The 27,666-nt window shown below is 46.3% G+C and overlaps 1 protein-coding gene across 4 annotated transcripts in view; it reads left to right on the top strand.

Moving 5' to 3' along the window:
- MYLK (myosin light chain kinase) overlaps positions 1-27,666 on the top strand; it is a 268,245-nt gene that overhangs the window by 125,568 nt on the left and 115,011 nt on the right. For all 4 annotated transcript variants that reach the window (XM_060010779.1, XM_060010776.1, XM_060010777.1 and 1 more), the window contains 4 exons: positions 9,883-10,090; positions 23,763-23,811; positions 24,732-24,897; positions 25,855-26,020. In XM_060010779.1, the coding sequence (XP_059866762.1) occupies positions 9,883-10,090; positions 23,763-23,811; positions 24,732-24,897; positions 25,855-26,020 (589 nt within the window). The remainder of the gene's footprint in view (positions 1-9,882; positions 10,091-23,762; positions 23,812-24,731; positions 24,898-25,854; positions 26,021-27,666) is intronic.

The raw sequence follows: 27,666 nt of genomic DNA, 5'->3' as shown, positions 1-27,666 counted from the left end.
ATTTGAGGGCTGAAAGCTCATATTCCATATAGAGATGTTAAGAAATAAAGTCTAAAATTAAAAAGAATAAAATAGGTCGTTGTGTAAGGCTGTTATTTAGAAATACAGGGAAAAAAATACCAAAAGAAATGGCTAAAAGACTTGAAGGTGATTTCCTGAAGGAAGTGGAAATTGGGGGTGGGAGGGGTAGAGCAGAGGCCTGCTTTTTTTTTTTTTTTTTTAATGACTTAATGTACATTTTGACCGTGTACCTGTCTTGGTGAGAGTGAAAACAGTTTAAGACAGCATGTTTGATTGTGTTTTTCAGCCCAGTGGGCAGTCAGACACTGACGTTGCCCAGGGAGCAGCTTTCAGTTCCTTATCTGGCATGATTCTCTATGCAGATCAGGGTACCTTCGAGCAGCAGGGCCTGGGGAGGACATTCTGCCATAGAGCAGCAAACTCACACAGCTGCGTTCTACCCTTCGTGCCAGGTATTTTCTGACAGCATCACAGAGACCCCCTCCTGGCCATACGGATGCAGGCAGCCCGCAAGGTCCTGCTGCCAAAGCCCCACCTGCTCCCCCACCTCCCTCGCAGGCTGCCACCTGGGCGAGTCCAAGCAGAATGCAGGCTTTGTGCGATGACGTGCCTGCAGAGCGGGTGGTCAGCGGCTGCCAGGGGAGCCCGTTTAAGCCAAGGGGGCCAAGCCGAGATATTCTTAGCTTGTTGGGACCCCCTGGTCACGTTGGCCCACCTTTGCTTTAAACAGAATCGCCTCATATTCGTTGAGAGTCCTCATAGGCCGGGACCTTCCCAGTACAATCTGTGGCCAGTTTTTGAGTCTTGTGGCATCTGGGCTGTGCTGTTGTGAGGGGTCGTGCGCCGTTGCCAAGTGGGCTGTGCATTATTTGGGGAGGAGCCCTGTGCTCCATCTCTTCTGCCAGTGAAGTATGTCTCTGTCTCCCCAGATCCAACCAGGACTGGCTAGAAACTTCAGATTTATTACCCCAGATTTATTTCCTTCCCGAAATTTGCCCATGCCCTTGACATTCCAGGGCTGCATAAGTCAGTGAGGCAGAAATCAAGGGGATGGCCTCTGTCTCAGAGTTGCACGTGGTATTACAGGAGTGGAATGATGGTGCAGACAAAACTGTAGAGTGGATATTTGTTTTGAAATGTGCTTTGTGATGTTACATAAAATCAATGATCACTTTTCAAAAGGGGTTTGCTCTTTAAATAAAAATAATAAGCCAGTTCAGCGAAGGCAGAAGGTGTTTTCAGTTTAAAGGGTTAGATTTTTATCTAATTAAGGGCGTGGTGCCTCAAAGTTGTCTATAAGAATTCGAGTTGTGTAAGATGAGGTTCAACAAGCCCAGAAGTTCACAAAGTAGTGGTGTTTCTTAGGGCAGAAATACAGCTTTCTGCTGTTAAAGCTGGGAGCTGAATGGATTCTAAGGTAACTTATTATAAGGAATTCCTGACTTTGAAGAAAAGGAGAGACAGAGGATCTAACCTTTCGAATTTGTTAATATACTGTTGTACATATGCTATCTCATTTGCTCAGAAACTTGTCCATGGAAGTGGATAGTGATATCATCCCATCTTACAGTTGTATAAACTGAGGGTTGCCCAAAGTCAGGCAGCTGTTGCTTGGTGCAGCCAGCATCCAGCACAGGTCTGTCTGATTCCAGATGCCATATACCTTCCTGAATTAGTCAGGACTCTTGTTTGCAAGGGACAAACCAACTCCATGGGTTGAGTGAAAGACATGTACTGTCTCGTATGACTGAGTGGATCCCCGCTCTGCCATAGCTCTGCCAGGCTGTGCCTCCCTCTCTTTTCTTCTTCACTGTGTATGTGATGTCTTATTTTGCACATGGCTTCCTTCCCTTAGGTGGAGGCAAGAAAACAGGGGGCAGGGATGGGAGAATATGGCTGTGGACAGATAGCTTCAGGCTTACATCTTCCCAGCTTGAGGTCCCTGTGAAGAGACAGTTTGGTCTCCCTTTATTCTGGTTGAAATTGCAGGGAAGGGCTCTGATTGGCTGACGTGGATCATGGAGGTCTGAGCGCTTGGGCCGGGAGGCGGCTGCCTAATGCATCTCCACCTGACTCACCTGTGGTGGGTAGAGGAGTGAGTCTGCTGCCTCAAAGGAGTAGCTTACACTGGGAAAGGTAGGCAGGAGATCCTGAGCAAATCAAACAAAACCAAGCCACAGCACTAATGTGTTAAACTTCTATGATACCACACGCCTCTTATTAGTATTTTAATATATCTGAGAGTATATCTCAACTTGGCAGTAGAAACTGGAGAGTGAGCTCCCAGGCCAGCTTCACCAGCTGGAGATGCCGTGTCCTTGGACACCATCATGATGGGGGTAAAGCCAGAACTCAGGGCTTTGAGTAGAGAGGTTTGCAGTAAGGCTGGAATCCCACAGCCATCCCACAAGGACTAGAGTTCAAACAGAAGAACACTTGTTTTTATAGGAAAACTCTGAATTTGGAAAAACTAGGAAAACATCAATGTGAGAGTTTCCCTATTACACTTAGAATTCTATTTCTTTGTTGGACTGCTTCAGAATTTTAGGTGCTTGTGTCATTGAAAAGGAATCAGGGGCTTTCCTGGTGGCACAGTGGCTAAGAATCTGCCTGCCAATGCAGGGGACAATGGGTTCAAGTCCTGGTCTGGGAAGATCCCACATGCCGTGGAGTAAGTAAGCCCGTGTGCCACAACTACTGAGCCTGCGCTCTAGAGCCCGTGAGCCACAGCTACTGAGCCCATGAGCCACAACTAGTGAGACCACGTGCCACAACTACTGAAGCCTGCACGCCTAGAGCCCATGCTCCACAACAAGAAAAGCCACTGCAATGAGAAGCCCACGCACTGCAACAAAGAGTAGCCCCAGCTCACCACACAACTAGAGAAAGCCCGCACAGCAACAAGGATACAACACATGAAAAATAAAATAAATTAAATAAATAAATTTTTTAAAAAAAGAAAGGGAATCAAAAAGGTGCATGCATTGATAAGGTGAGCTAGATAAAAGGAAATCAAGCTTTTTGTTTGAAACATTCAGAAGGGCCTGAGGTATAACCCAAGACTGCCAAGCTATAGCCTGTCTCGTACTCTCTGTGGGAGAAACAGGATGTTCTCAGTCTGGCAGCTGTAGGGATATGGGGTTGTCTGTGTCTTGGGCCAGAGGAAAAGAAAACGCCATAGAAAGTGAGAGTGCAAAAAACTAAAAATCAAGTTGCCATATAATCCAGCAATCCCATTCCTGGGCATACATCTGGACAAAACACTAATTGAAAAGATACATGCACCACAATGTTCATAGCAGCATTATTTAAAATACCCAAGACATGGAGACAACCTAAATGTCCATGGACAGATGAATGAATAAAGAAGATGTGGTACATATGCACAACGGAATATTACTCAGCCATAAAAAGAATGAAATAATGCCATTTGCATCTACACGGGTGGACCTAGAAGTTATCATACTAAGAGAAGTAAGTCAGAAAGAGAAAGACAAATACCATATGCTATCGCTTATATGTGGAATCTAAAATATGACACAAACAAACTTATCTGGGAAACAGAAACAGACTCACAGACATTAGAGAACAGACTTGTAGCTGCCAAGTGGAAGGAGGGGTGGGGGAGGGATGGATTGGGAGTTTGGGATTAGCAGATAAAAACTGTTATATATAGAATGGATAAACAACAAGGTCCTACTGTATAGCACAGGGAACTGTATTCAATATCCTATAATAAACCATAATGGAAAAGAATATGATAAAGAATGTTAAAAATAAAGAAAAGAAAAGAAAGTAAGAGTGGCTGATCACAGATAGAGACCTGGAGCATCTTTCCCTGATGGCCCAGGTGGCATTCTCTGGGCCAGTTTGAGGACTGATGCTCTGCATTCTGCTTTTGTGTTTCGTGGAACTGCTTTGGTCCTCGCTGTTTCACAACTTGAACTTAAGGGCAGGGAGCATCCAGCAGTTTAAGCCTCTCACTAGTTGCTGTTTTTAGCTGGTATGATCTCTTCCTGATGGGTTCTGTGGGTTCACTTAAGGCTTTGACTGTTGGTTAACAGGATTATTCAAAGCCTTCATTAAGTTCCGCCTGTCCAATGGGCCGTGTGCCAGTTGCTGACACAGACCCAGGCCGCTAAGCTCAGTCATGCCATGCCCATGGCTGACCCTTCACTCTCCACTCTCATAATACACCCATGATGTAAGTTTCATAGGCATTTTCTGTGGTCTGATTTGCTGGGGGTGTTAATGTTTTAATTCTCCTTTCTGTGCCTCCATGTCCATTTATTATCTGGGTGAGCTTATACTTGGAGATGGGACAGAGAATTCTTCCACGCATTCCTCAGCATCACTGATTAACTTCCCATTATTCTTCACTTTTTAAATCACCAGCCCTGTTCTAGTCATTTATCATAGGAGAATTTCTTTATTATAGAAGAAGCTGCCTTGAAACAGGGGAAGAGGTTCAGAGTGATGTGCTACAGACAGGCCGGCAATCATAGGAAGCACGGAGACAGTTGTGTTGCAGAATCAGCTTGTCCAGCCTGCGGCGGGGTGAGGTGGGGCATCTGTCCAGCAGGTTTCCTTAATTTCCCATTCTTCAGGCTCAGCCTTTCCCATCGTCGATTCAGTTACTCAACAGGTTTCAAAGAAATACTTATTGACAACCCCTCCATCTATTGTTCCCAGCCCCAAGGACTTCTCAGCTCACTGCTCACGTCTTCTTTGTGTATCTTCCCAACTCCCCAGCGTCCTGCCGGGCCGTCTCCTTTCACCCTGGCCTTAGGGTAATCCTGGCTTCACTCGTTTTGGTCTCCCTCCGTCCCCATTGTGGGCAGAGTCTCAGTTTCATGTCCTGCCCAGCTCTGCACTGCAGCTGTGTGGGCTCGCATTGTGCAAACAGGGACAGGCCCACCCGGGAACAAAAGACGTGCAGGAGAGCATCAAAAACAGCAAAATCACCCCCTTTCTACCACTCACCGAGCTGAGAAGGCAGATGTGTTGCTCTGAGTCTTGTAGGGGTTGTGAAGGCCAGAGAACCTGGCCTTGTTCTGGGCTTATGCTCTGGTAGCCTGTCCTGGGCAAACTGGAATTAACTGCAAGCCCTTCACACACATCAGAGAAAAATGAAGAGACAGTACCCTTAAGAATGTTTCACTTTCAATCATTAAGTAGATCCTGAGACAGCACCAGGTTCTGGAAAAGCTCTCCAGCACGGCCAGCTGGTGTGACATGGCAGTGAGCAGCTGCCCGCCTGCAGCCCAGCTTTCGCCTCACCATCCAACACACACAGAATGAGCCCCCATTCCTTTAAGGGCCTTTTGAGGCCGTAAAGTCGCTGGGGACATTTTATGGCACTGGAGCACAATTTTACTATTTTAAATTATTATAGGGGTTATGGTTACTATATCTTTATTTGTATGACAGATTGTCAGCTATGCCCTTGATTTACTTGATCCCAGGCTTTTGTTCAAGAACACAACCTCCAATTAAATGTGGTTTACTGTGGCAAAAATATGATTCTCCTTAGAATGACCCTCTTTGGGGCCATTTCCAAAAACTCATTATGGTGACAAGTCAGGGCTGCCCACTCATGTTCACAAGCCTTCTTCCTTGTGGTCACTTGATTTTCCCTTATGGAGGATTAGAGAGTATTAAGGCTGTGGGCTGGGGCCCAGGGTAGACTGGAGGGAGAGGAAAGAATCTTCCCCCAGAAGCTAAGTGGGTCACTATTTAGATCCAGACTATTTCAGGAATGGAAGGAGCCTGAGCTATCAAGAGCTGTTTTCTCTTCCATGAAAGGAAGGAATTACAACCTGAAGAGGCTAGGAAGACAAGTCAGACCCAGGACTCAGGCCTGGCTCTTACACTGTCTTCTCTGTTCCACACTGACTTCCCTAGGCATGTCTTGGGCATGTGCATGGCACCCATCCCTGTCTATCTTAGACCACTGGGGTATTTCTGCTATAACAGAAATACCACAGGTGGGGTGGTTTCAACAACAGAAATTTATTTCTCACATGTTTGGAGGCTGGGAAGTCCAAAATCAAAGCACCAGCAGATTCAGTGTCTGGAGAGGTCCGGTTCCTGGTTCATAGCTGGCCAGCTTCTCACTCTGTCCTCACACGGTAGAAGGGGTGAGGGAACTCTCTGGGATCTCTTTTGTAAGGGCACTAATCCCATTCATGAGGGTTCCACCCTTCTGACCTAATCACCCCAAAGTCCCCATCTCCTGATATAATCACATTAAGGGTTAGGATTTCGACATGAACTTTGGAGAGACACATTCAGTCTATAGCACTGTCCTCCTGTTACTCCAGGGAAACAGCCCAAGACTTGCTTATGGGATGGCCATGACTTTTGTGAGTTCTTTGGCTTTCTCCCAAAGTGGGGAGCAGATATTGCTGTAGCCTAGAGGAGGCTTAGGGTCTATTAGAGATAGACCCTTATTAATGCTTTGGATTCTATAATATTTATGTCACCAAAAAAATGAATTTACAGTGAAGCACAGAGAGAGAGCCACTCAACTTGGAGACCAAAATTGTGGTCCCAGATCTGCCACTTTACTGCTGGCAAATCATCCACTTCTCCAGGCCTCTTTCCTTTGCTCTCTGGGCTTAATAATATGATTGGCCTTGCATGCTGTCACAGACACTTCTGGTACCCCACTCAGATCCCCTGCACCAGGCTGCTACACCCATTCCCAGCTGCTCTGATTGTTGACTAAGACCTGGGTTCCTGAATCCCTATCTCAGGTTCTGCTTCCTGGGAACCCAACCCAAGACACCTCCCTTGTAGTGTTGCAAGAATCAAGTAAGATTCTATATGTGGAAGACCTCTGAAAACTAAAGTATCACTGGGTTTTTACTGTGGTCTTAGACTGGGCTGTAAGAAATCCCCCATCTGTGGCTTCTTGGTGGAAGGCCCCTGGTGAAGGCAGATAAGGCGTCCAGGGAGGGCAGGGCTGCTGTCACACAACCACGGGTGTGAGTCCAGGCTTCTCTTCTTTCCCCACCCAGGAGCCCAGGATAGTGGGCCGGCAATAAAAATGAGTTTACTTGAAGTTGAGTAATTTTTAGGTAACGTTAGGTAGTGGTTGAACAAGTTTTTCATTATTGAGAGGATAAGAATTGGAGCTGAAAATCATTCAGACCTTGGAGCGGAAAAAGGTCATAGAAATTCCTGCCTTTGCTTCAGATGCAGGGTGTACAAAAGTCCATTGCAAACCACAGCTTTCTAAGTGGTACCAATTTCAGCATGTTTAAAAATCCCTGGATATTTTAATATAGAAGGGTGTTGCAAAGGTGGATCTGTTGGTGTGGGGTGGAGGGGAATGTATATGTATGTAGAAAATGAGAGGGACTTCCCTGGTGGTGCAGTGGTTAAGAACCCACCCTCCAACACAGGGGACTTGGGTTCGATCCCTGGGCAGGGAACTAGATCTCACATGCATGCTGCAACTAAGGAGCACACATGCCACAACTGAGACCTGGTGCAACCAGGATAAATTAAATAAATAAAAATTGAAAATGAGAGGAAAATGGAAAGGGAAAGAGGGATCTGTGTCCCTGAGGTCTGGAGCACTTGTAATGTCCCCAGTTAAACATTGACGCCTCAGGCCCTGGTGGCCACAGAGTTGACACCGCTGCAGGGGGCCAGAGTACTTGCTCGTGGAATGCTAAGGACGCCTTTGGTGAAGTTAATGATTCATCTCCTCCCAGTCCCAGGGTTCTGCACTGCCTTTCTCTGACGCTAACAGAAGGCCACCTGATCATCTGGAGGTGAGGCTGGCTCTGCCTGACAGGATGGAGGAGAAGATGATGATTCGCAGATTCACTATAGGACCAGACTCCCAAGGGGCTTCCTTCTGTAGGAAAGAGTTTCTTTCCTTACTTGTTTCCTGAAAATATGCTTTCACAGAGAAAAAGAATGCTTTAACACAGTGATTTTCTGATATTCCTTGGCATGAACCTTTGTGCCAAGATAGTGCCACAAGGTGATGTGTTTTATACAGACATGTGGCATTTGCTGCCTTCAAACATGCATAATGTTTTTTGTGTACCACTTTTATTTCCATTTCTAGATTTAAGTACCCTGAGGGGCTCCACAGATTAATGAATGGTTGTGGTATACATTCATTATACAGGCACACGAATATAAAAGGAACACATATTTTCATTTAATTTTTTTTCTGTTTTACAAAGGTCAGGGGTGTTATTTGCAGGAATATCAGAAAATGACAGTTAAGTAAAAGGAAAAGAGAGACCTAGAGGCAATCGCTGTTGACACTTTGTTTCATATTATAATAGGCATTATAATATGCACGTAGTCCCCTTCAACAGCATCACCCTGAGATAGGGTACGTGCTTGGTGAGGCTGCAATGGCCAGGCGTGACGGCACAGCCACCTCCCCTCCCCTTTCTCCCACGTGCTGATAAAACCTCCTCTCTGACCTTGCTGGGGCGTATAGGAGGAGTATTGCTGTGGGTCACTGAAGGCTTTCTTTGTAAATGTAATTTGGGGTCATCCAGGGAATTTTGGGTTGGCTTCATCTGTATCTCTGCTCTCTTGTCTTGGAGTGGATCCGTGGATAAAAGCTACTGTTACAACCTGTTTGTAACGCCAGCAATTTCTCTCTCAGGAGGTTTCTGTGATGTCTTCTGTGCATTTCCAGTGCTAAAATCCCCCAGTTCAGGTCCCAGGCTGTGCACTGACGGGCCAGTCTGAGCCCTGCTCCTCCGAAGATGAGTCCATTCCAAAGGACTTGTTGAGTTTCAGGGGTTTCAGCGCCCTTGGGGAACTTTCTCTGAAACACAAGGTGATTTCCTGGAATTTGTCTCTCTCTGCATTTTCCCCTCTTTGGGAAAGTATCTTCTCTCTGAACAAGTTGCTGTGAGGCTCAGATATGCCAAGTATTTAGAAAAGTGCTTAACACTTAGCGCTCAACAGATGTTAGCTGCTAACTATTTGTAGAGAAAGAGTGGTCTAGGGCAGCACCGCCTGATAGAAACATCACGCAAGGCATGTATGTAGCTGTACCTTTCCTAGTAGCCACATTAAAAAAGTAAAGAGAAACAAGTGAAATTAGTTTTAACAATATATTTTATTTAACCCGGTATATCAAAATGACTATCTTTTCAATATGTAATCAGTATTTTTAAATTATCGAGGTAGTTCACATTCTCTTTTCATACTAACTCTTCAAAACCCCACGTATAATTTACATTCACAGTGCAGTTACAGTGCAACTCAGGATCCGCCACGTTTCAAGCGCTCAGCTGCCACGTGTGGCTAGTGGCTGCCATTACTGGGCAGCTCAGATCTAGAACCTTGCTACCCAAGGTGAGTTCTAGGGACCAGCAGCCTCAGCATCATCTGAGAGCTTGTCTGAACTGCAGAATCTCAGGCCTGCCCCAAACCTATAGAAGCAGAATCGGCATTTTTAACAAGTGATTCGTGTTAGAGTAGGAAGCACTGCTCTAGAATCCCCATGCTCAGTCCCCACACACTGGGATTCTGATTTAATTGGTCCAAGGTCGGACCTGGGCACTAGTATTGCTTTAAATCTCCCCCTGGTGATTCTAGTCATGCATCCAGGCTTGAGAGACACTTGTGTGGTGGGCTGTGGAGCCAGGATGCCTGACTCGGCCACTTGCTACCTTCAAGACCTCGAGAAATCTACCAAAACCCTGCGTCTCAATCTCCTCGTCTCCAAAATGGAGATGAAAATAGTATTTGTTGCAGGGGATGTTACGAGGATTAAAAGAGTTAATACATGTAAAGCACCCAGAACAATACCTGCCACATAGGAAGTACTCTTTATGTACAAGCTCTCACCCTTTCTTCTTTTCCTTGAAGGTCCGGGGTTACCCAGAGCCCCAAGTGACATGGCACAGAAATGGGCAACCCATTGCCGGTGGGGGCCGCTTCCTGCTGGACTGTGGTACCCGGGGGACTTTCAGCCTTGTGATTCATGCTGTCCGTGAGGAGGACAAGGGAAAGTATACCTGTGAAGCCACCAATGGTAGTGGTGCCCGCCAGGTGACAGTGGAGTTGACGGTAGAAGGTGAGTCCCAAGAGGTGAAAGCCCTGGGGAGAAATGAGCCATCAGTTTCCCCAAGGCCTGCAGCTCCTGCCTCAGCCCTCTCTTGGGAGAGGGACGCACAAGAGAAAGCATCCCCATCCCGGAACTCAGGACCTGTTAGTCTGATGGGGGCAATGTGGTCCCTGGAACAAGGGAGGCATCCGAGGGGACAATGTCAGACTAGTCACACATCGCCTCCCTTTCTGCTCCAGCCTTCCCCTCGCTTCCCCTCACACTGAGACTGGTACCAGATTCCTCATCATGGCCTTACAAAGTGCATCCCGCTCCTGCCTGGCTCTCCAGACCCTTCTCCTACCACTCCTCACCCTGCTCGCTCCACTGTGGTCACACTGGCCCTCTGCTTGTCCTTGAGCAAAGCCTCAGGGCCTTCACCCGGCTGTTCCCTGCGTAAAGAAGAGCTCTTTCCGCAGCCCGGCCCCTGACTCGGCCCCTCACTTCCTTCAGGTCTCTGCTCAGACGTCCCCTCCTTAGAGAACCCTCCCTGACGACCTCATCCCCTAGACTCGCCATCCTCTCACTCCACCCGAAATTTTTCTCCTGGGACTGTCACTGCCTCCCCTTTGATTATCTCCCCCAAGCCCCGCCTCTAACTGGAAGCTCTAGGAGAAGAAGGACTTTAGCTTGTTTACTGCTGTTATCTCCAGCATCTGGAAAACTTCCTGGCACATGCTAGATACTGAACTGTTTAGAGAATGAGCAATGTTTATTATCATCATTATAAAGTAGTACATGCCCATCATAAACAACTTTGTAAAACTCAGAAAAATGTATAGGAGGTAAACATACAAGTGTGTTAACACTGATTAGTTATTTTGCCTTCTTTTTCCTTTGTACTTAAATAAAATTCTGTTAAGTTTATTAACTTTAAAAATTCCAGGAGAACATTTGACCATAAGTAAAACTGTTCCTTTTGCTGCCGGTGTATCTCCCACATGCTGAAGGCACTCCACTGGCGAGAACATTTCCAGTTCAGGCCACTGGCTGCTGCTTAAAGCCCTGATGTCTAAAAGGACATGTGGGTTCGTCAGACCCTCAGAAATATGGCAAGGTTCCCTCCACCCTTCCAGGCCTTTCTAAGGGCTTATAAACCAGAGGGTCAGACTCATTTCTCCTCTCTCAGAAAACAATCCTCCCAACCTGGTTTTCAGGGGACACTGTGTGCCAGAGAAGGTTCCAGAAGGGGGCGAGGTGTACCTCGGCCAGTGTTTTTCTTGTTCGCTTGCATCATGAAAGGACAGACAGGCTGTTTCACAGAATAGAATATGCATAGTTTGGATACTTTCCCCAAATTCTTTAACTGAGTGACGCATTCCTTTTAATGGCCTTCAAGTACCTGTGGGCTGGGGCATTGCACATGGAAGGTGGCCCCTGGTCACTCTCTGAATGACCCTCGTCTCGGCCAGTTCTGGTGCTGTGCTTTCCCCTACAATATACACTTTTCAATGCCCAAGCTTTGAGTTGAGGCCCACAAATAAAAATTACTTTATCCCCTTGTGTTAGTCAACCCAGGCTGCCAGTACAAAATACCACAGACTGCATGGCTTAAATAACAGAGATGAATTTTCTCACAGTTCTGGAAGCTGGACGTTCAAGATCAGTCCAGCAGGATTTGGTTTCTGGTGAAGGCTCTTTTCCTGGCTTGCAGAGAGCCGCCTTCTTGCTGTGTCCTCACATGGTAGAGAGAGGGAACTCTCGTGTCGCTTCTTCTTCTTCTAAGGGCCCCACCCTTAGGACCTCACTGAACCTTTGTCACCTCCTCACAGGCCCTGTCGTCAAATACAGTGACATTGTGTGGGGTGAGGGCTCCAACATATGAATTTGGGTGGGGACACAAAAATGTAGTCTATAACACCCCTTTTCTGATTTTCTATTTGGAGCTGGGGAAACGGGGAATCAGAGGTTCAGGGTTCTGGTCCCAACTTTTGCCGGTCAATGTGCGACTTTAAACTCTGGATCTCTGTTTCTGTAGAATAAAGGGTTTGAATTCAGTGGTCTCTACAACCTGGGCTAGCCCTTGTTTTTTGTGATCCATTGTAAAGGAAGGGAGTGGGTTAGGAGTACAGGAGAGCTATATAAAACCCAGGTTTCGTACGAAACCTTTTTTTTTTTTTTTGTTCCCATCAGTGAGGACATTAGATCTGATGTCTCAACTAAGCAGGAAAATTTTTATTAGGTCATGGTGCTCAGGGCAGAGGAAAAGAAAGAAGGCAGGAGAACTATAGCAAATGAGAGAAGGCTAAGGCTCTCAGCCCTGCGCCCTCCCCTCTGGTTTCAATTTGAGATCATCGAAGATGCTTTATGCCTTCTAACCCTAGGAGGTAGAGAATGACCTAAAGGCTGCAGTACCTTTAAATGTGAATGGCCCTGTATACCTTCTGCTTCTGCATCAGAGGCCAGTTTCAGCCCATGGGTGGTTTGGGACTACCCCATAGACCATAGCCCTGGGAGGATCCACTCTGGTCTCTGATGCCGTGGATAAGCTGTTGACGGTGCCAGGCTAGCCCAACCCTTGCAAAGGGAATTCAGCAGCCCTCCTGCTTCTCGCCAGCTCCCTGTGCTTTGCTTCTTAGCTATGCTTCTTATTCGGAAAGAGCAGAGCTTCAGGAATTAAGAGTATGACTCATGTATGGAGCCTTTTGACCCCCTAATGGTCAAGTTTAGAAGGCAGTGCTATCCAACGGTCTTGGATTTTAGCTCCACTCATTTCTGACTATGGGGAAATTAACCTTTCCGAACCTTATTTCCTTTTCCGTAAACTGATGCTAATGGCTGCCCCGTGGGTTGTGTAAAGATCAGTGCAGCACTGACAAATAGTAGGCACTCAATAAATGGTAACCTTGGGATGTTCAAACGTGGCATTAATATCCTGAGAACTACTTGCAGAGGGAAATCCTTGTGTGGAGAATAGAGGAGAAAGCTTTCTCCTCTGATTTCCTTTGGTAACCAGGGCCAAGAAGCATGCACTCTCCTCCTTGAGGGCAAGCATCTTCATGACAGGACCATTCATGACCTTGTGCAGCCCTAGCCTGAGCCCTGGAAAGGCTTTGTGTAGCCAGCCCTGACACTCGCCTACCTCCAGAGGACTGGTCACAGAGCAGGGAAGAGACGCGGTGCCTGCTTTCTGGGAGCTTTCTGTATAATGTAGGGGCCACAGCCTGTTCTCTAGCCCCACACTGTCCAGAGAAATACAATTGCCCCTTGAACTATATGAGTTTGAACCTCGCAGGTTCACTTATATGGGGATCTTTTTAAATAGTAAATACCACAGTATTACACAGTCTGAGGTTGGTTCAATCTGCAGTGTGGAACCGCAGACACAGAGGAACGACGAACGTGCAGAGGGCTGACTCTAAGTTGTACATGGATTTTCAGCGGCGGGGAGGGTGGGCACCCCTGACCCCCTCATTGTTAAAGGGTCGACTGTATAATGTGAGCCACACGTGTCATCTCAAGTTTTCTAGTAGCCACATTTTTTTTTAAAGTTGAAATCGAATTTAATAAAATACTTTAACTTAACGCAGTATATAAAACCCAGTATATCCAAGATACTATCATTTCAACATATAAAAATTATTTCTGAGATATTTTACATTCTTCAACATTTGCAGCGTATTTTACATGGTAACAATCTCAATTCAGACCAGCCGTATTTCAAGAGCTCAATAACTACAGGTGACGAATGCCTACTGTACTGGACAGCACAGCTCTAGAAGCTTGAATAGGGATAAACAAGGCTTACACGGAGAAAAAAGAGAAGCCCACGTGTAGGAACAAGGTGGCAGGTTGTCCTGGGCAATCACATCCACAGAGTGAACCTAGGGCCGTGGGGTGGAGTGAGGGGCGGGGCTGAAATGAGAGATTTACCCGAGCCGTGGTGGTCTGACTTTGAGAAGATCCTTTGTGTTTCAGGGACCAGAGAGTCACTTAAGTCATTTTGAGTAATAGAGGGTTAATTTTAAGGCCATGAGCTCAGGAACCCGGGGAAAGCCAAACTGGAGGCCCAGAGGTGATCGGGGCCTCAGGATGGCTCATACTCACCTTATAGGCTTGTTTAATACAAATGCAAGGGCACCCAAATCACCTGGGGGAATCTTGTTAAAATGCAGATTCTGGTTCTGTAGGCCTAGAGTAGGGCCCAAGTGTCTGCACTTCTAACCAGCCCCTGGGGGTGCCCGTGCTGCTGGTCCACAGGTCACACTTGGAGTAGCAAGGAAGGATTCAGTTACAGATGTGATATATTTTTCCTAGTACAAATGATTCTCAAATGTGAGCGTTTGGGCAAGTGGTTGCCCTTTTGCAGACCCATGGTCACAGCAAGTGTCCTTAGGGTGACCATTCATCCCAGCATGCCTGCTCTACCAATGTAATTATAAATAGAGCCTCCTTTGACTTTCAAAAGAGTCCCAGTTTGGATAATAAATTGCATGGTTACTCTAGTCATGATCAACATGTCTGGTGCACTGGGCAGTGAGTAAAGCTTTAAAGATGATGTTGAGAAATAAGGGCTTATCTAGGGGAAGAAGAGTAGCAAGAGAGTGGAGAGCGATAGTTTCAGAGGAAGTGGATAAAGTTTATTTTCGTCTCTGAAAAATAAATTCCAAGCCATTAACGACTCCGCCTAAGAGTGCAATGAACAACTGAAAAAAGAACTTTAAAAATAGTGAATATGTGTTCGCTGGGGAATAGATTCGGCCAGGGGCTCCTTCCTCTTGGGAGTTTTCTTTGAAATGAATAAATGGAGGTGGGGGGTAGTCAAAGACCTGTTTCCTCCCTCCTTTCTGGATCCAGCCTTGACCATCACTCTTTCTTCTCTATTAAGTGCACTATCCTTCATGCAAATTCCTCCTCCTTCACCTCCATTCCTGGGTGATTCTTCCCCCAGCTCCCTCCCCTGTAGGTGATAGGTTCTGAGGCTGCCACTTTTGTCTCTGTGGAAAAGCAAAGACATGTCCCCTCATCTTGGAATGTCTCACACAAGCAAAGAGTGCATCCCTCTATCCATTGCCTCGTTCACCACTCTGTTTCTCTCTGTGTCAGGCCCAATTCAGACAGGCTGTCTGCCCCCTTGGAGTTTACTTCCAATGGGGAAAGAGAGACTATAAATAGGTAACAAATATCACTTTTGCAATAGAATTAAGTGCTCCCTGACCATGCGAGCAAAAGAGAGCCAGGTGCCAGGCCACCTAGAATGTGGCGGCAGAAAGGAGAGTGACCCCATGTCATGGGATTTAAGGGAGAAGACTGGCCTCAGTGACCGCTAGCCAAGCTATTCTGGTGCTGCTGGCACCAGCATTCTCTGGTGATTTTGAATTTGTAGGAAATGCTTCTGCGCCATGTCTTTTGCTACTACCCTTTTCCAGGGTCAGACTTCTCAGATCCCTTTATTTTCACATTGGATTGAATTGATGACATTATATATTTGAGCCCATGTCTATTTACAATGGCTGAGTTTTAAATTATTGTATTCCTCAAGAACGTCTTTCGTGATTCTCCTTTTGTTTTGTTGTTCTCTTCTTTTGTACTGTCTTCTTTTACCTAAATTTTCTACCTTCTTAAAGACCTGTAATTATATTTCCCATTTGTATTCTTTATAAACTCTTTTCAGTCTGTTATACTCGCTGATGACTCTTCTTTCTGTAGGGGCATATGCCCTATTTTTTTTCTTACCCAGTCAGAATATTAAAATGTTCTGAGTTCTTGTCCTTTTCTGTCTCATCAATGGGAAAAATATAAATATGGTAGAGATAAAGATGATTCTTTTTGCCCCTCCAGTCTCTTTGCCGTGAAACAGTTGTGTGTCAAGACTGCCTCACTTATTTGCTACACGGAAGAGTTAGATGACAAATGACTTGGTCCCATTCTGTTCTGGAAGCATGCCTTCCAAATCTCCTTCTCCCTTCCCTCTTTTGTTTTCACCTTCCAGTTTCACTTTGCCTCTTTTTCCCTCCAAAATACACGCCAGTACCCCTGGCTGGCCCAGCTGCCATCTTTTCTTCCCATCTCTAACTCCTCTACCCATTTCTCCCATCTCCACCCCCAGACCTTTCCCAGTTGCTTGTAGTTCTAGCCTCTTCTTCATTCATCAGACCTCATTGCATGTGCTAACTTTGTGCTGGGATCTAAGAGCAGCAAGACTTGGTTATTGCTCTCAAGAGACTTTCTTGACCTCATATTTCATTGTTATGTTGCAATTAAGCAACAACATCAGGCTGCATTTAGGAAGTGCTGGCTTTGTGCGGTGCCGTGTGGGAGATGAATGCTTTGTCAGGTCCTTTCTGCAAGAACCTGGTTGGTCAGCTAAGACGTAGACACATTGAAAGCTAAGTAAAAGCACAACCCCAAGGCAGCACAGGTTTGTTTGCCAAATGATTGGCGCTTCCGCTCTGTAAACGTAGAGGAGGACGAGACATCTGGAGGCTGAAATGGTCTGCGGTATCTTCTTGGAGGAGGCGGGGCTTGGCTAGCCCGGACAGAGCGAGTGAGATTGGGATGGCAGATTATGATTCTGATGCTGGGGATGAGAGGAAAGTGGTTAAGAGTTAGGGCCTGGGGTGGAGGGTGGGGTGAGTAGACGGGCAGGAGCAGAGAGTAGTGGGAAATAAAGCTGAAGGACAGATTGGGAGGAGCCTGTGGGAGGTCTGGAGCACGAGGCGAGGCGGTTTTTAGAGTCATATCCGTTCCAGAGTATGAGTGGACGATTCTGCCCTGAATTGTTGCTTTTCCATTTTCCTACGGCATGTAGCTCTCCAGATGAACTGCTGCTCTTAGCCACAGCTTGAGGGACAGACCTACTATGTGCTTGCTTTGCTTCATGAATCTTTTTAACTTTACCTTTATTTTTCTGAACACATGGGTTTACTACAAGGATTACGATCACAGATTTTTCATGTGTTCCATTAGTCTTTGATACACCATCACTCTGCATGATCCCCAACAAAAATGGGTTGCTTATTAGTACAATGACTTTCTCCAGAACCATGCTTAAAATAACCTTCCCCTATGCTGCACTTGCTCACTGGGTGGCTTCTGATCAGACACCTGTACAGTAGCCACAGCCAGATGACTCCTACCACATCAGACCCACAAGCGGGGAGCGGCTCAAACCAGAGGTAAATTTCTCTTGGTTTCCTTCCTGATAAATTGACACAAGATCAGTCTTTATGACTTAAGTACTGAAGGGAATACCTGCTACTTGGCTTGGTGTTTCGGGAGGGAATCACAGTGGAAAGTGACTCTTGAGAAGTGAGCTGGCATGCCTGTGCTCCTTGGCCTCAGAAAGAAGACTCTAAGGAAAACAGCTATTTTGTCTCTGCAGAGGAGCTAAATTCCTCTTCAGAGCACTTATGTAAGACAATTGAGAGATCGCTGGCCACAATTTATTCAACTATGCCCCCCTCCAAAACAAAACTTCGTGTCACTACTCCTTTGAACTCATTGGGTAGGATATATGACTACCTTATCCATCAGTGACCAGGAAGTAATTTGTCTTCTAAGTGGTGGATATTTTATTTCAACCCCCTGAGGAAGAACTGGTTCTTTAGTGCATCAGTTTCCTGGGGACCCAAATAGAACTCCTGAAATGTCTACTAGGCGCCCTGGGATAACCTCCTTAGCCTCTACGCAAGGATGTATGGTTGACCTTTGAATAACAGTTTTGAACTGCATGAGTCCACTTATATATGGATTTTTTTTCAATAAATAGAGTACCTGTATTTTCATTTTACAGATATTTAAATTAACTTAGTGTGGGAGGAAGTTTGTGTTCAATTAGAGATCACAATATGCAGAATCAAAAGAACTAGGGTTTGAGTCCTGATTCTGCAGAACAGCTTCAGCTTCCTGCCCTTGGGTGAGCCATGTATGAATTCCTTCATTTTTGAGGCAGAGATAGAGTACGTGGATTTTCCACTGCACGGGGTTGGCATCCCTAACCACCGTGTTCTTCAAGGGTCAACTGTATTTGTTATTGAGTGTCATAGTGTAAGAATAATGTACATGTGTACATTCCAGTGAACGTGGACTGTGGCAGTGACCTCCAGAGCTCCCTGCCTGAGTGGAGGCTGTAGAGTGAACTGTTTATATAGGGTGAGGCCCCCATTTACACAATGACAGGCAACCCCTGGCCGAGGTGCATTAACATTTATGGTTAGGACTTTAGCGCCCTCTGGAAGACACAGCTGAAACCTTGACAGGTGATAACCCAAACCTCCTTTGGAAGCAGGGCAGCCCAGCCACCTCGTCATCCTCAAGTGCTCCCTCCCTCCGCTTCCCTGGTCAGTCACCAGATCCTGCTGTGCCAGTTCTCATTTGTCCCCACTGCCACCATCGTGGTCCTATCCACTCCGTCCTGTTGCACAGATTTCCAAATGGTCTCCCCAGTTCTACCCATACCCCACTCTAATCTCCGCATTGCTGCTGAAAATATCTTTCAAAGAATTCAGATGGGATTTTATCATTCCCTCCCTTCGAATCCTCCAATGATCCACCTTTAAACTGAAACTCAAGATCTTCAATAGGCCCTGCTCTGGGGTGTCCCCTCCCCCATCTTTGAAGCACTTTGCTTTTCTCTTAAGGCTCAAGTTTTATGCTAGCTTTTATTACACACATCAGTCTACTTGCTGAAGCTCTAACCAATGCCTTATGCATAATAGGGACCGAATCAGTGTTTTAGTACAGATGAGGTCTCAAGGATCCCATGTCATACAGCAGAAAATTGTTTTGACACCACACTTATAGTCATTTTTTCCCCCATTTTCTCTACTTCAGGGGTCTGTAACTTGTCTTGCTGTGTTATCTTCTTTTAAGGTTTCATTCTTTCTTTGTTATATAATGTCTTCTCTGTTATTTATCCTAACACGACTCTTTACTAATTTTTTCTTTTTTTCTCTTTATTGAGATATAATTGACATATAACATTGCTAACACTACTTTTTATTCTAGCGTCCACCTGTATACCTGTGTTCCTTCATTTCCGTGACTACTTGTACAGTGTGTTTTTTGATCATTCACCTTCAGATCCAAACATGCATATGAGTCAGTGCAGGCATCTATTTCATTATGTCTTCTAAAGTGCTTGGGCATTTACATTGAAATAGACATGCTTGAACATCTATTGATGTACACTATCGAAATATTGAAATTCCATATTGAAATAAACATTACTATACTTCCCTTTCCTTTTGTTTCTCCTTAACATTTCAGTCAGGGCTTTACATTTGTTTTCTTTTTGAAATTATATATACGGATGGTTAGCGGCCAATATTGATTCAACATGGCACAGGGGACATTGCTAAATACATGTTATAAAAAGTGGGTATTTGTTCTGATTGAGTGAAGAACCACTATTTTAAGCAGTCCTTAAAATCTCCTTTGAAGTTGCCTGCAAGTGGGGTGACTGCTCCCTGGTTTGCCTGGAACAGTCCTGATTTTACTCCTGTTGTCCGGGCAGAATTATTAATTATGCCCCTTTCAGTGTCCAGAGTCTCTGTTTGGATGATAAATTATATCATCGCACCTTTTTAGAAGTATGTCTTCTTCTTACCATCATGATCACATTATTCCCCTTTCAGCAGCATTCTCTGTGTCTACTCAGTCTTTGACAAAGTGTGCTTAGTACCTCCACTATGGAACTTTTCATTCCTAAAACCTGCTAGCATCCTCTTTTACTCATTCTTGAAAAATCTGAGATGACTGTTTAAATACCTTTGGTGCCTTGGCCTTTTTTTCCCTCTCACTAACTCGATCCTGTCTTCACTAATTCTCTTAACCTACTCTTCTATTTTGGGCATTTCTACCTTAATCCCCTTTCCACTGATTTTTCTACATAGCCCTGTTGTTCTGCCAGATTTTCATACATTCACAAAATTAATTTTGCCTTATCTGACAATTTGCAACCTCAAATTTTTGCCTATTAGCTATTTTAGCCCCAATTCTCTGTTTGCTTTGATGTATGTCTCTGGTGTTGACACACATTAAGATGAGCATTCCTCAGGCTTCCCTGGTGGCGCAGTGGTTGAGAGTCCGCCTGCCGATGCAGGGGACACGGGTTCGTGCCCCGGTCTGGGAAGATCCCACATGCCGCGGGGCGGCTGGGCCCGTGATCTATGGCCACTGAGCCTGCGCGTCGGGAGCCTGTGCTCCACAACAAGAGAGGCCACAGCAGTGAGAGTCCCGTGTACTGCAAAAAAAAAAAAAAAAAGATGAGCATTCCTCAATTCCATTTTTAGCTGACTGCTTTATATGTTACCTTTGGATTGTACCATAAACTGCTCTTACTGTGATACAGAAGTACCTCCAAACAGCACACTTTTGGTATTCTTTGAGGAAATGCCATATTTTTGCTCTATCTTTTAAGGAGTAGAGGAATTTTAACCTTTGGATTAAGACATTTAGCTCCCAAGAGTTTTAAAGATTCTTAGTATAATTTTTTTATTGTGATAAAATACATATTACATAAAATTTGCCATTTTAACCCTTTTAAAGCGTGCAACTCAATGGCATTAAGTACATTCACAATGGTGTGCAGCCCTCACCACTGTCTAGCCCCAGAACCTTTCATCACCCCAAACAGAAACCCCACACCCATTGAGCAGTCACTCCACTCCCCCCTCCCCCAGCCCCCGGCAACCACTCAATCTGCCTTCTGTCTCTGTGGATTTGCCGCTTCAGAACATTTCATATGAATGGAATCATACATTTTTTGTGTGTCTGGCTTTTTTTCACTTAGCAAAAATTGTCAGAGTTAATCTTTGTTGTAGCATGTATCATTATTTCTCTGCATGGCTGAATAATATTTAATTGTATAGATAGACCTTATATTGTTTATCCATTCATCTGTTGATCAGTCTAATTTTTTAAATTAATTATTTATTTTTATTAAAGTATAGTTGATTTACAGTATCGTGTTGGTTTCAGGTGTACAGCACAGTGATTCAGTTATATGTACACATATTCCTTTTCAGGTTCTTTTCCCTTATAGGTTATTACAGAATACTGAGTGTAGTTCCTTGTGCTATACAGTAGGTCCTTGTTGGTTATCTATTGACCAGTCTAATGTTTATCAGATCTTTACCCCAATGTGAAATGAGTGGTACAGTAGCATGATAAGTGCAGTGAATGGTACCTGGATATTTTAGATGAGAGTCTTAGTGATTGGTGTGTGCCGAATGCTGTGGGATAGAGCATGTATAAGAGGCGATTACGTTTTGATATATTTTCTTCTGGTTGTTTCACTATGTTTGGGTATTTTATCTTATTTTTACCTGATTATGATCACATTGAATAGAAAATTTTGCATGCTGCTCTTTTTTCATAAAATTCATTCGTTTAACAAATATTTGAATACCTACTATGTGCTGGGCACTGGCCTGGATACTTCTGAGGAATAAAAAGTTCTGGTGGGAGTATGGCTTGGGAGTTATTATGGATATTATTTAAAGCTATAGGACTAAGACCCCCCCGGGGAAGAGTCCATAGCGCTGAGGAGAGGACCCAAGACTCAGCCCTAGGGTGCTCTCAGAGATAAAGTTCCAGAAGAGAAGGAGGTTGAGGAAAGAATAGGCAACCTGGTAAAAGCAGGAGAGTCTGGAGGAGAAAGTGCTTTGGAGAGGAGTGGCCCCTGCTGTCAGGTGCTACTGAGTGAGATTGTCAGAGGATTAACCACTGGGTTTGGCAAGATGGTGGTCGGAATGGAGCTCCGTGGAGTGGAGAGCATCACAGCCCAGCTGGAGTGTGCTGAAGAGCAAATGATATAATATTTTTAACATATTTCTGCATGTTTCATATATTCTTAAACATAATTTGGTGGCAGAATACGATGTCTAATTGTACATTTTACTAAGCCACTTATTGTCTCCCTACTGTGTGACATTTATGTTGTTTCCAATATTTACTACTACAAACAAGACCAAAGTGAGTAGCTTTGTAAACTTTCTTTCCTACTTTTAGCATCGTTTCCTTTAACTGGAGAGACAGAAAGGAAGATGCTGATCTAAGAGCAGAGCATCTTTAAAGCTGATGATTCTCATTTGCTCAAATACCTTCTAAAAGCACTTCCTCCAGCGGTGTCCGAGGGACCCCAGCATCTTGACTGCAGTTGTCAGTTGGGCCTTCCCAGAGCAGGTCTCTCCTTTTATCAGCGTATAAATTCTTTTAACCTTGAACAGAGAATTGAATGACAAGAACTAAACCCACATTATGGGATGAAAACTGTACACGGCTCACTAAATAGTTATGTTAAGCAGAATGCAGGTACAGCAAGTGTCAACCCATGTGGCATCACAGCTTACATGTGAGGCAGGCGTTGTTATTAACCCTTTTCCACTAAGGTCCTAGTATAACCTTCAACCAGATATGGCTGAGGGAGGTACTCAGCCATGACCTTCACCTTCCATTCCGATGTTCCTATGCATTCACATAGATGTGATCAGCGCTGGAATTTAAGGAAGTTTACCCTTTTCCGGGAGACACCCTGCAGATCTCCCATTACAGCTGCCTGCCGATATCAGGGAATGACTTCTACCCTTCCCATGCGTGCCTTGGGTGGAGTTTAATAAACATTCCCGGGCTTCCCTGGTGGCGCAGTGGTTGAGAGTCCGCCTGCCGATGCAGGGGACGCGGGTTTGTGCCCCGGTCCGGGAAGATCCCACATGCCGCGGAGCGGCTGGGCCCGTGAGCCATGGCCGCTGAGCCTGTGCGTCCGGAGCCTGTGCTCCGCAACGGGAGAGGCCACAACAGTGAGAGGCCCGCATACCGCCAAAAAAAAACAAAAACAAAAACATTCCCAGTGTGTCTCAGAAAGAGAACAGCTTCCAGGCTGATTGTTATCTCAAAAATGCCCTCCTCTCCCCCTCCCCATTCCTCAAAAACACCCCACTGCTGTATAGTCACCTCCTGGTCACGTTGGGTGAAGCCGCAGTTGGGTGAAGGAGCTGAGCCCAGCCGCCTTGCACAGTCTGCTGTTTAACTGCTTCCCTCCCAGCACAGCAGCCCCTCACCCAGGACTGGCAGTGCCCAGCGTCCCGCTGGTACAGGTTCTGGGAGGTGCTGGCTGCTCTGGAGCTTGTCTCCTGTGATCTGCTCCATTCCAGCGGGACAGACCCTGCTGTTTGCTGGGCTTTAAGTGGAAGGGTGGCGTGGTGATTGGGTCAAAAAGGAGTAGATGTAGTAAGAGAGATGCATGTGCATCTCCCCTGTCCGTTCAACTGGCTCCTTTTCTGGAGAGGTCCTGATCGCCACAGATCATCCCCAAGTGGAAGGTCCAGGGGCATATAACCACTCAGCAGAATGGTGGAGTGTTCTAGAATAGGTAAACCGGGATGCTTTCCTGTACCATTACTGGCTCTGTGACTCAACTGGGCGACTTTATGTCTCCGAATCTCATTTTTTCTCACCCGTTTAAAAAAATAGAAGGATGTTGTAATACCAGCCTCCTTAAAGTATTGCAGGAAATCCGTGCGACGACGCATGTAAAGCGCCCACCATAGAGCCTGACCCAGTATGGGCTCGGTCAGGGTGAACTGTTCCGTCATTATCCGCGCCCCGCCCCCGCTGACTCTTTCTGGCTTTTGTTGCTCCCAGTGTGTGGCTCAGACCGGACTTTTCAAGCCTCTTTCTCTTTGTTTCCTACTTGCAGGGGGCTTTGTGAAGAAGCACGGTCAGCCTCTTGTTTCCAAAGCCTTGGGGTAAGTTCCAGGATGTCCAACCCAGCGTAAGGTCACTGGCGTTTCCTGAGGCCTTGGCAGAACAGCCTGGGGAGCAAGTCTTCTCAAACATCTTGGGTTGTGATGACTAAAGCGGGAGCCTATTGTGGTGTGATGTGTCAGTCACACGCATCTCCTGACCTGGAGGCCTCTATGGATACCCCTTTGACGAGTCCAGTTGCTAAATGCAAGTGGGTTATGTGGCCAGAGTCTGCAGGAGTCCCTAACAACCAAGGCAAATAGTCAGAAGACTTAAACAAGCAGACTTACAAGGGGCAGTCAGTATGTGAATTTCGTATGGCAAGTAAGCCTCAATTGGTGAGGGTAAGGAACAGTGGCTGCTGTAACAGGCAAGCCCCCAGATTGCAATGGCTCGACACAGGGAAAGGTGATTTCTTACTCAAGCAAAGTCAGTGCACATATTCTTGCACAGGTGGAAAACCTTCCTATGATCTTTCAGGGACCCAGGCTCCTTTTGTTCTGTGGCTCCATCGTCTCCTAGGCCTCGGAGCCTCAGCAGGACTCTGCATCCAGCCAGAAGAGTGGGCAAGAGAGGCTGTGGAGAATAGCACAGGAGGTTTTGATGGGTCCAGCCTAGAAACGGCACATGGTGTTTCTGCTTTCTGATCACAGTCTGTGGGCCAAAGCTGGGCTTTGGCCAGACCTCGGTAGAATTCAAGCATACCTAACTTCACGGGAGGCTAGTGACTGAAGGCTGGCTGCACGCTCAGGAGGTGGAGGCAATCGGTTTCGGTGCCACAGATCTTTTCAGACATGTGTTTGAGGCACAGAATTGGGAAGGTTGCCCTTTGCTGATTTCTGAGCCCAACTTAAGTAACTTGGGTGGGGACAGAGAGAAAAGCATCTGCATTGCTGTAGATTCTCTGCTGATTTCTTTACAGGGACAGATTTGCAGCCCCTGCGGTGGAGGCCCGTCCCAGCATCTGGGGAGAATGCCCACCAAAGTTTGCTACTAAGCTGGGCCGAGCGGTGGTCAAAGAAGGACAGATGGGGCGATTCTCCTGCAAGATCACTGGCCGGCCCCAGCCACAGGTCTCCTGGCTCAAGGTGAGGTTTTGTCTGCCCTGACTCTGGGTTAGATCCCTGGACTGCGGGGAGTCGGTCTTCCCAATCAGTCCCTTCCACTTCAACTGTAGAGCGTCCTTGAGGTTCTCATGTGTTTGGTAGCCGTGCCGGTTCTTGCCCCTGTTTGCACACTCTCCCTGTGTTACTCAGCCCACGATGTCCCGTAATCCACACGCTCACAAAACAGTATAAAACTTCCGAGTCAAAACAGACCTGACCATGTCAAGAGAGTGGAGTCTGAAGTCTGGGGCTGATTTCAAGGCACAGCTCCCTGATTGACAAAGCATGAGATGCTGGGCAAAGCATTTGATCTCTTAGAACCCCGGTTTCCTTATCTATGAGGCAGAGATGATCCCACCTACCTCCAAATACTGTTGGGAGGCTCCACGTGGGAGTGCTTTATAAATCATTCAGGGCTGAACAATGTGAAGACAGAGGTGGGGGGGTGGGGGAGGGGGAAGAGGAGGCAGCAGTGGCCGGGGGCAGCCCATGTTAACAGGGCAATGAGGAGCTCTGGGGGTCAAGGCCAGGGAGAGGAGCTTTTTCACAGACGGAACTCCTGTATAAAAATGAGTGACAGGATGCCTTTTCCCTGATTCCTGATTCTCCTGTACTGACCCTGGAACATCAGTAAAAGGAAGAGGAAGACAGAGGAGAACTAAAGTGAGGAATATAGGATTTCCCGCCTCACACTAGGGCTCCTTCGAAACAGGTTCCATACACCTGCCCTCAGCTGGACCGAACACCACAGCGCATCCATGCTCCTCGAGTCAGGACCCTTGGGTTGCCCTCAGGCTGCTCGCCAAGCATGTTGACAGAGCCCAGAGCAGAGGGCCCTGCTGTGCATGCCTGGTGTCTGTCCCACCTGGATTGACAGCAGGTAGGACAGAGTCAAAAGGTGAGCAGTTTCTCTGACCAAGCTGCCTATGCCATCCCCAGGGAGATGTTCCCCTGCAGCCCAGTTCCCGTGTGTCTATGTCTGAGAAGAATGGGATGCAAGTCCTGGAAATCCACGAGGTCAACCAAGATGATGTGGGAGTGTACACGTGCCTGGTGGTGAACGGGTCAGGGAAGGCCTCCATGTCTGCTGAGCTCTCCATCCAAGGTATCAGGCGGTGGGAGGGCTAGTGCCGGACTGTCCCTTCCTGGAGTCCCTACCCTCCTAGAAGGAGCTGCTTGCTCATTACGTGTCTGTGTGTGACACGTGTCGCACTTACCTACTCATGTGTCCCTCCCCAGGGGCAGGGTCTTGAATCAGAAGAAAGGGTAGCACAGACACGGCCATGGAGGAAGATGCTTCACATGTGTCTGCACACCTGTGTTCAGTTTTTCCTTCTTGCTCAGACTCCTTTTTTTTTTTTTTTTTTTTTGCGGTACGCGGGCCTCTCACTGCTGTGGCCTCTCCCATTGCAGAGCACAGGCTCCGGACGCGCAGGCTCAGCGGCCATGGCTCACGGGCCCAGCCGCTCCACGGCATGTGGGATCCTCCCGGACCGGGGCACGAACCCGTGTCCCCTGCATCGGCAGGCGGACTCTCAACCGCTGCGCCACCAGAGAAGGCCCAGACTCCTTTTTTATTTACATCTCTAATTGCCTTTTGGAAGAGTGGGCGTTGCTAATGTCTTGCCATCACCTCAGATTTAACCTGCCTGAAATTGATCTTGTCATCCATCCTGTCGTTCAGATCAGGTGCTCCCTCAATGTAACTCTTTGCTTCCCACCAGACTGGGCATTTCAGCATCGCCTATGACTCCTGTCTCTTCTTGCTGTAGTCATCAGCCCCAGTAAACTCTTCTCTTGAAATCTCTTTGAATACGCCTCTCCCTTACATTCCCCTTGGTTCTGCCAAGTCCAGCCTGGGGAAGCCAGAGTGTGTGGAGGGGGAAGGGGATTGACGTCACTTCATTCTAGCGGGAACCTTGAACGGGGTGGGATTTGGGGATCTGGGAGGGAAGCGACCTTACTCTCTCCTCCTTTCTTACCCTCATTTCTTTGATCTTCCTCTTCCCCGTCTCTTTCCTTTCTCAGAAAATACCCCTTCTAGCTTTCTGTACATTTTTGGCCCAAGTGTGTTCGCTACCCACAGAAACAAACTTATTCTACATTGCAGCCCAGGAGATAGATAGATAGATAGATAAATAGACAGATAGATAGATGGAGAGAGAGAGAGAGAGAGAGAGAGATTTAACTAAAACAAGTTTTATGAAACAATCCTGAGTAGTAGTATGTACAGTACATGCTGGCATTTTCTCTTCCATTCTACACCATTAAAAGGAAAAACCCTGGGGACTTTCCTGGTGGTCCAGTGGGTAAGACTCCATGCTCCCAATGCAGGGGACCCGGGTTCGATCCCTGGTTGGGGAACTAGATCCCACATGCTGAAACTAAAAAAAAAAAATAGATCCTGCGTGCCGCAGCTAAGACCTGGTGCAGCCACAATAAATAAATAAATAAATGAATATTTAAAAATAAATAAAGTGTAGGACTACCACATAAGAAAACGTTGGCAATTTTAAAAAAAGAAAAAGAAAAAACCCTGGTCCTGGCCATAGCATTTGGCTTCACAACTCACTACAGGCTCAGGACCTGCTGTTAGTCATCTGGAGAAGTGTTTTAGTCCCTCTCCCTTTACTTGCCCTGGCACTGAATTAAAGAACTGTCTCCTTCTGAAGCACTTAATGACATTTTGTTTGAAAATATTCCCAGAAAAAGCCCCTCAAATAACCAAAACAAAAAGGGATAGATAAGATT

The sequence above is a fragment of the Delphinus delphis genome, chromosome 4, assembly GCF_949987515.2.
Source record: "Delphinus delphis chromosome 4, mDelDel1.2, whole genome shotgun sequence".
NCBI lineage: Eukaryota > Metazoa > Chordata > Mammalia > Artiodactyla > Delphinidae > Delphinus > Delphinus delphis.
The sequence above is the reverse complement of the archived record's forward strand: the minus strand, read 5'-3'. Positions and strand labels throughout refer to the sequence as shown.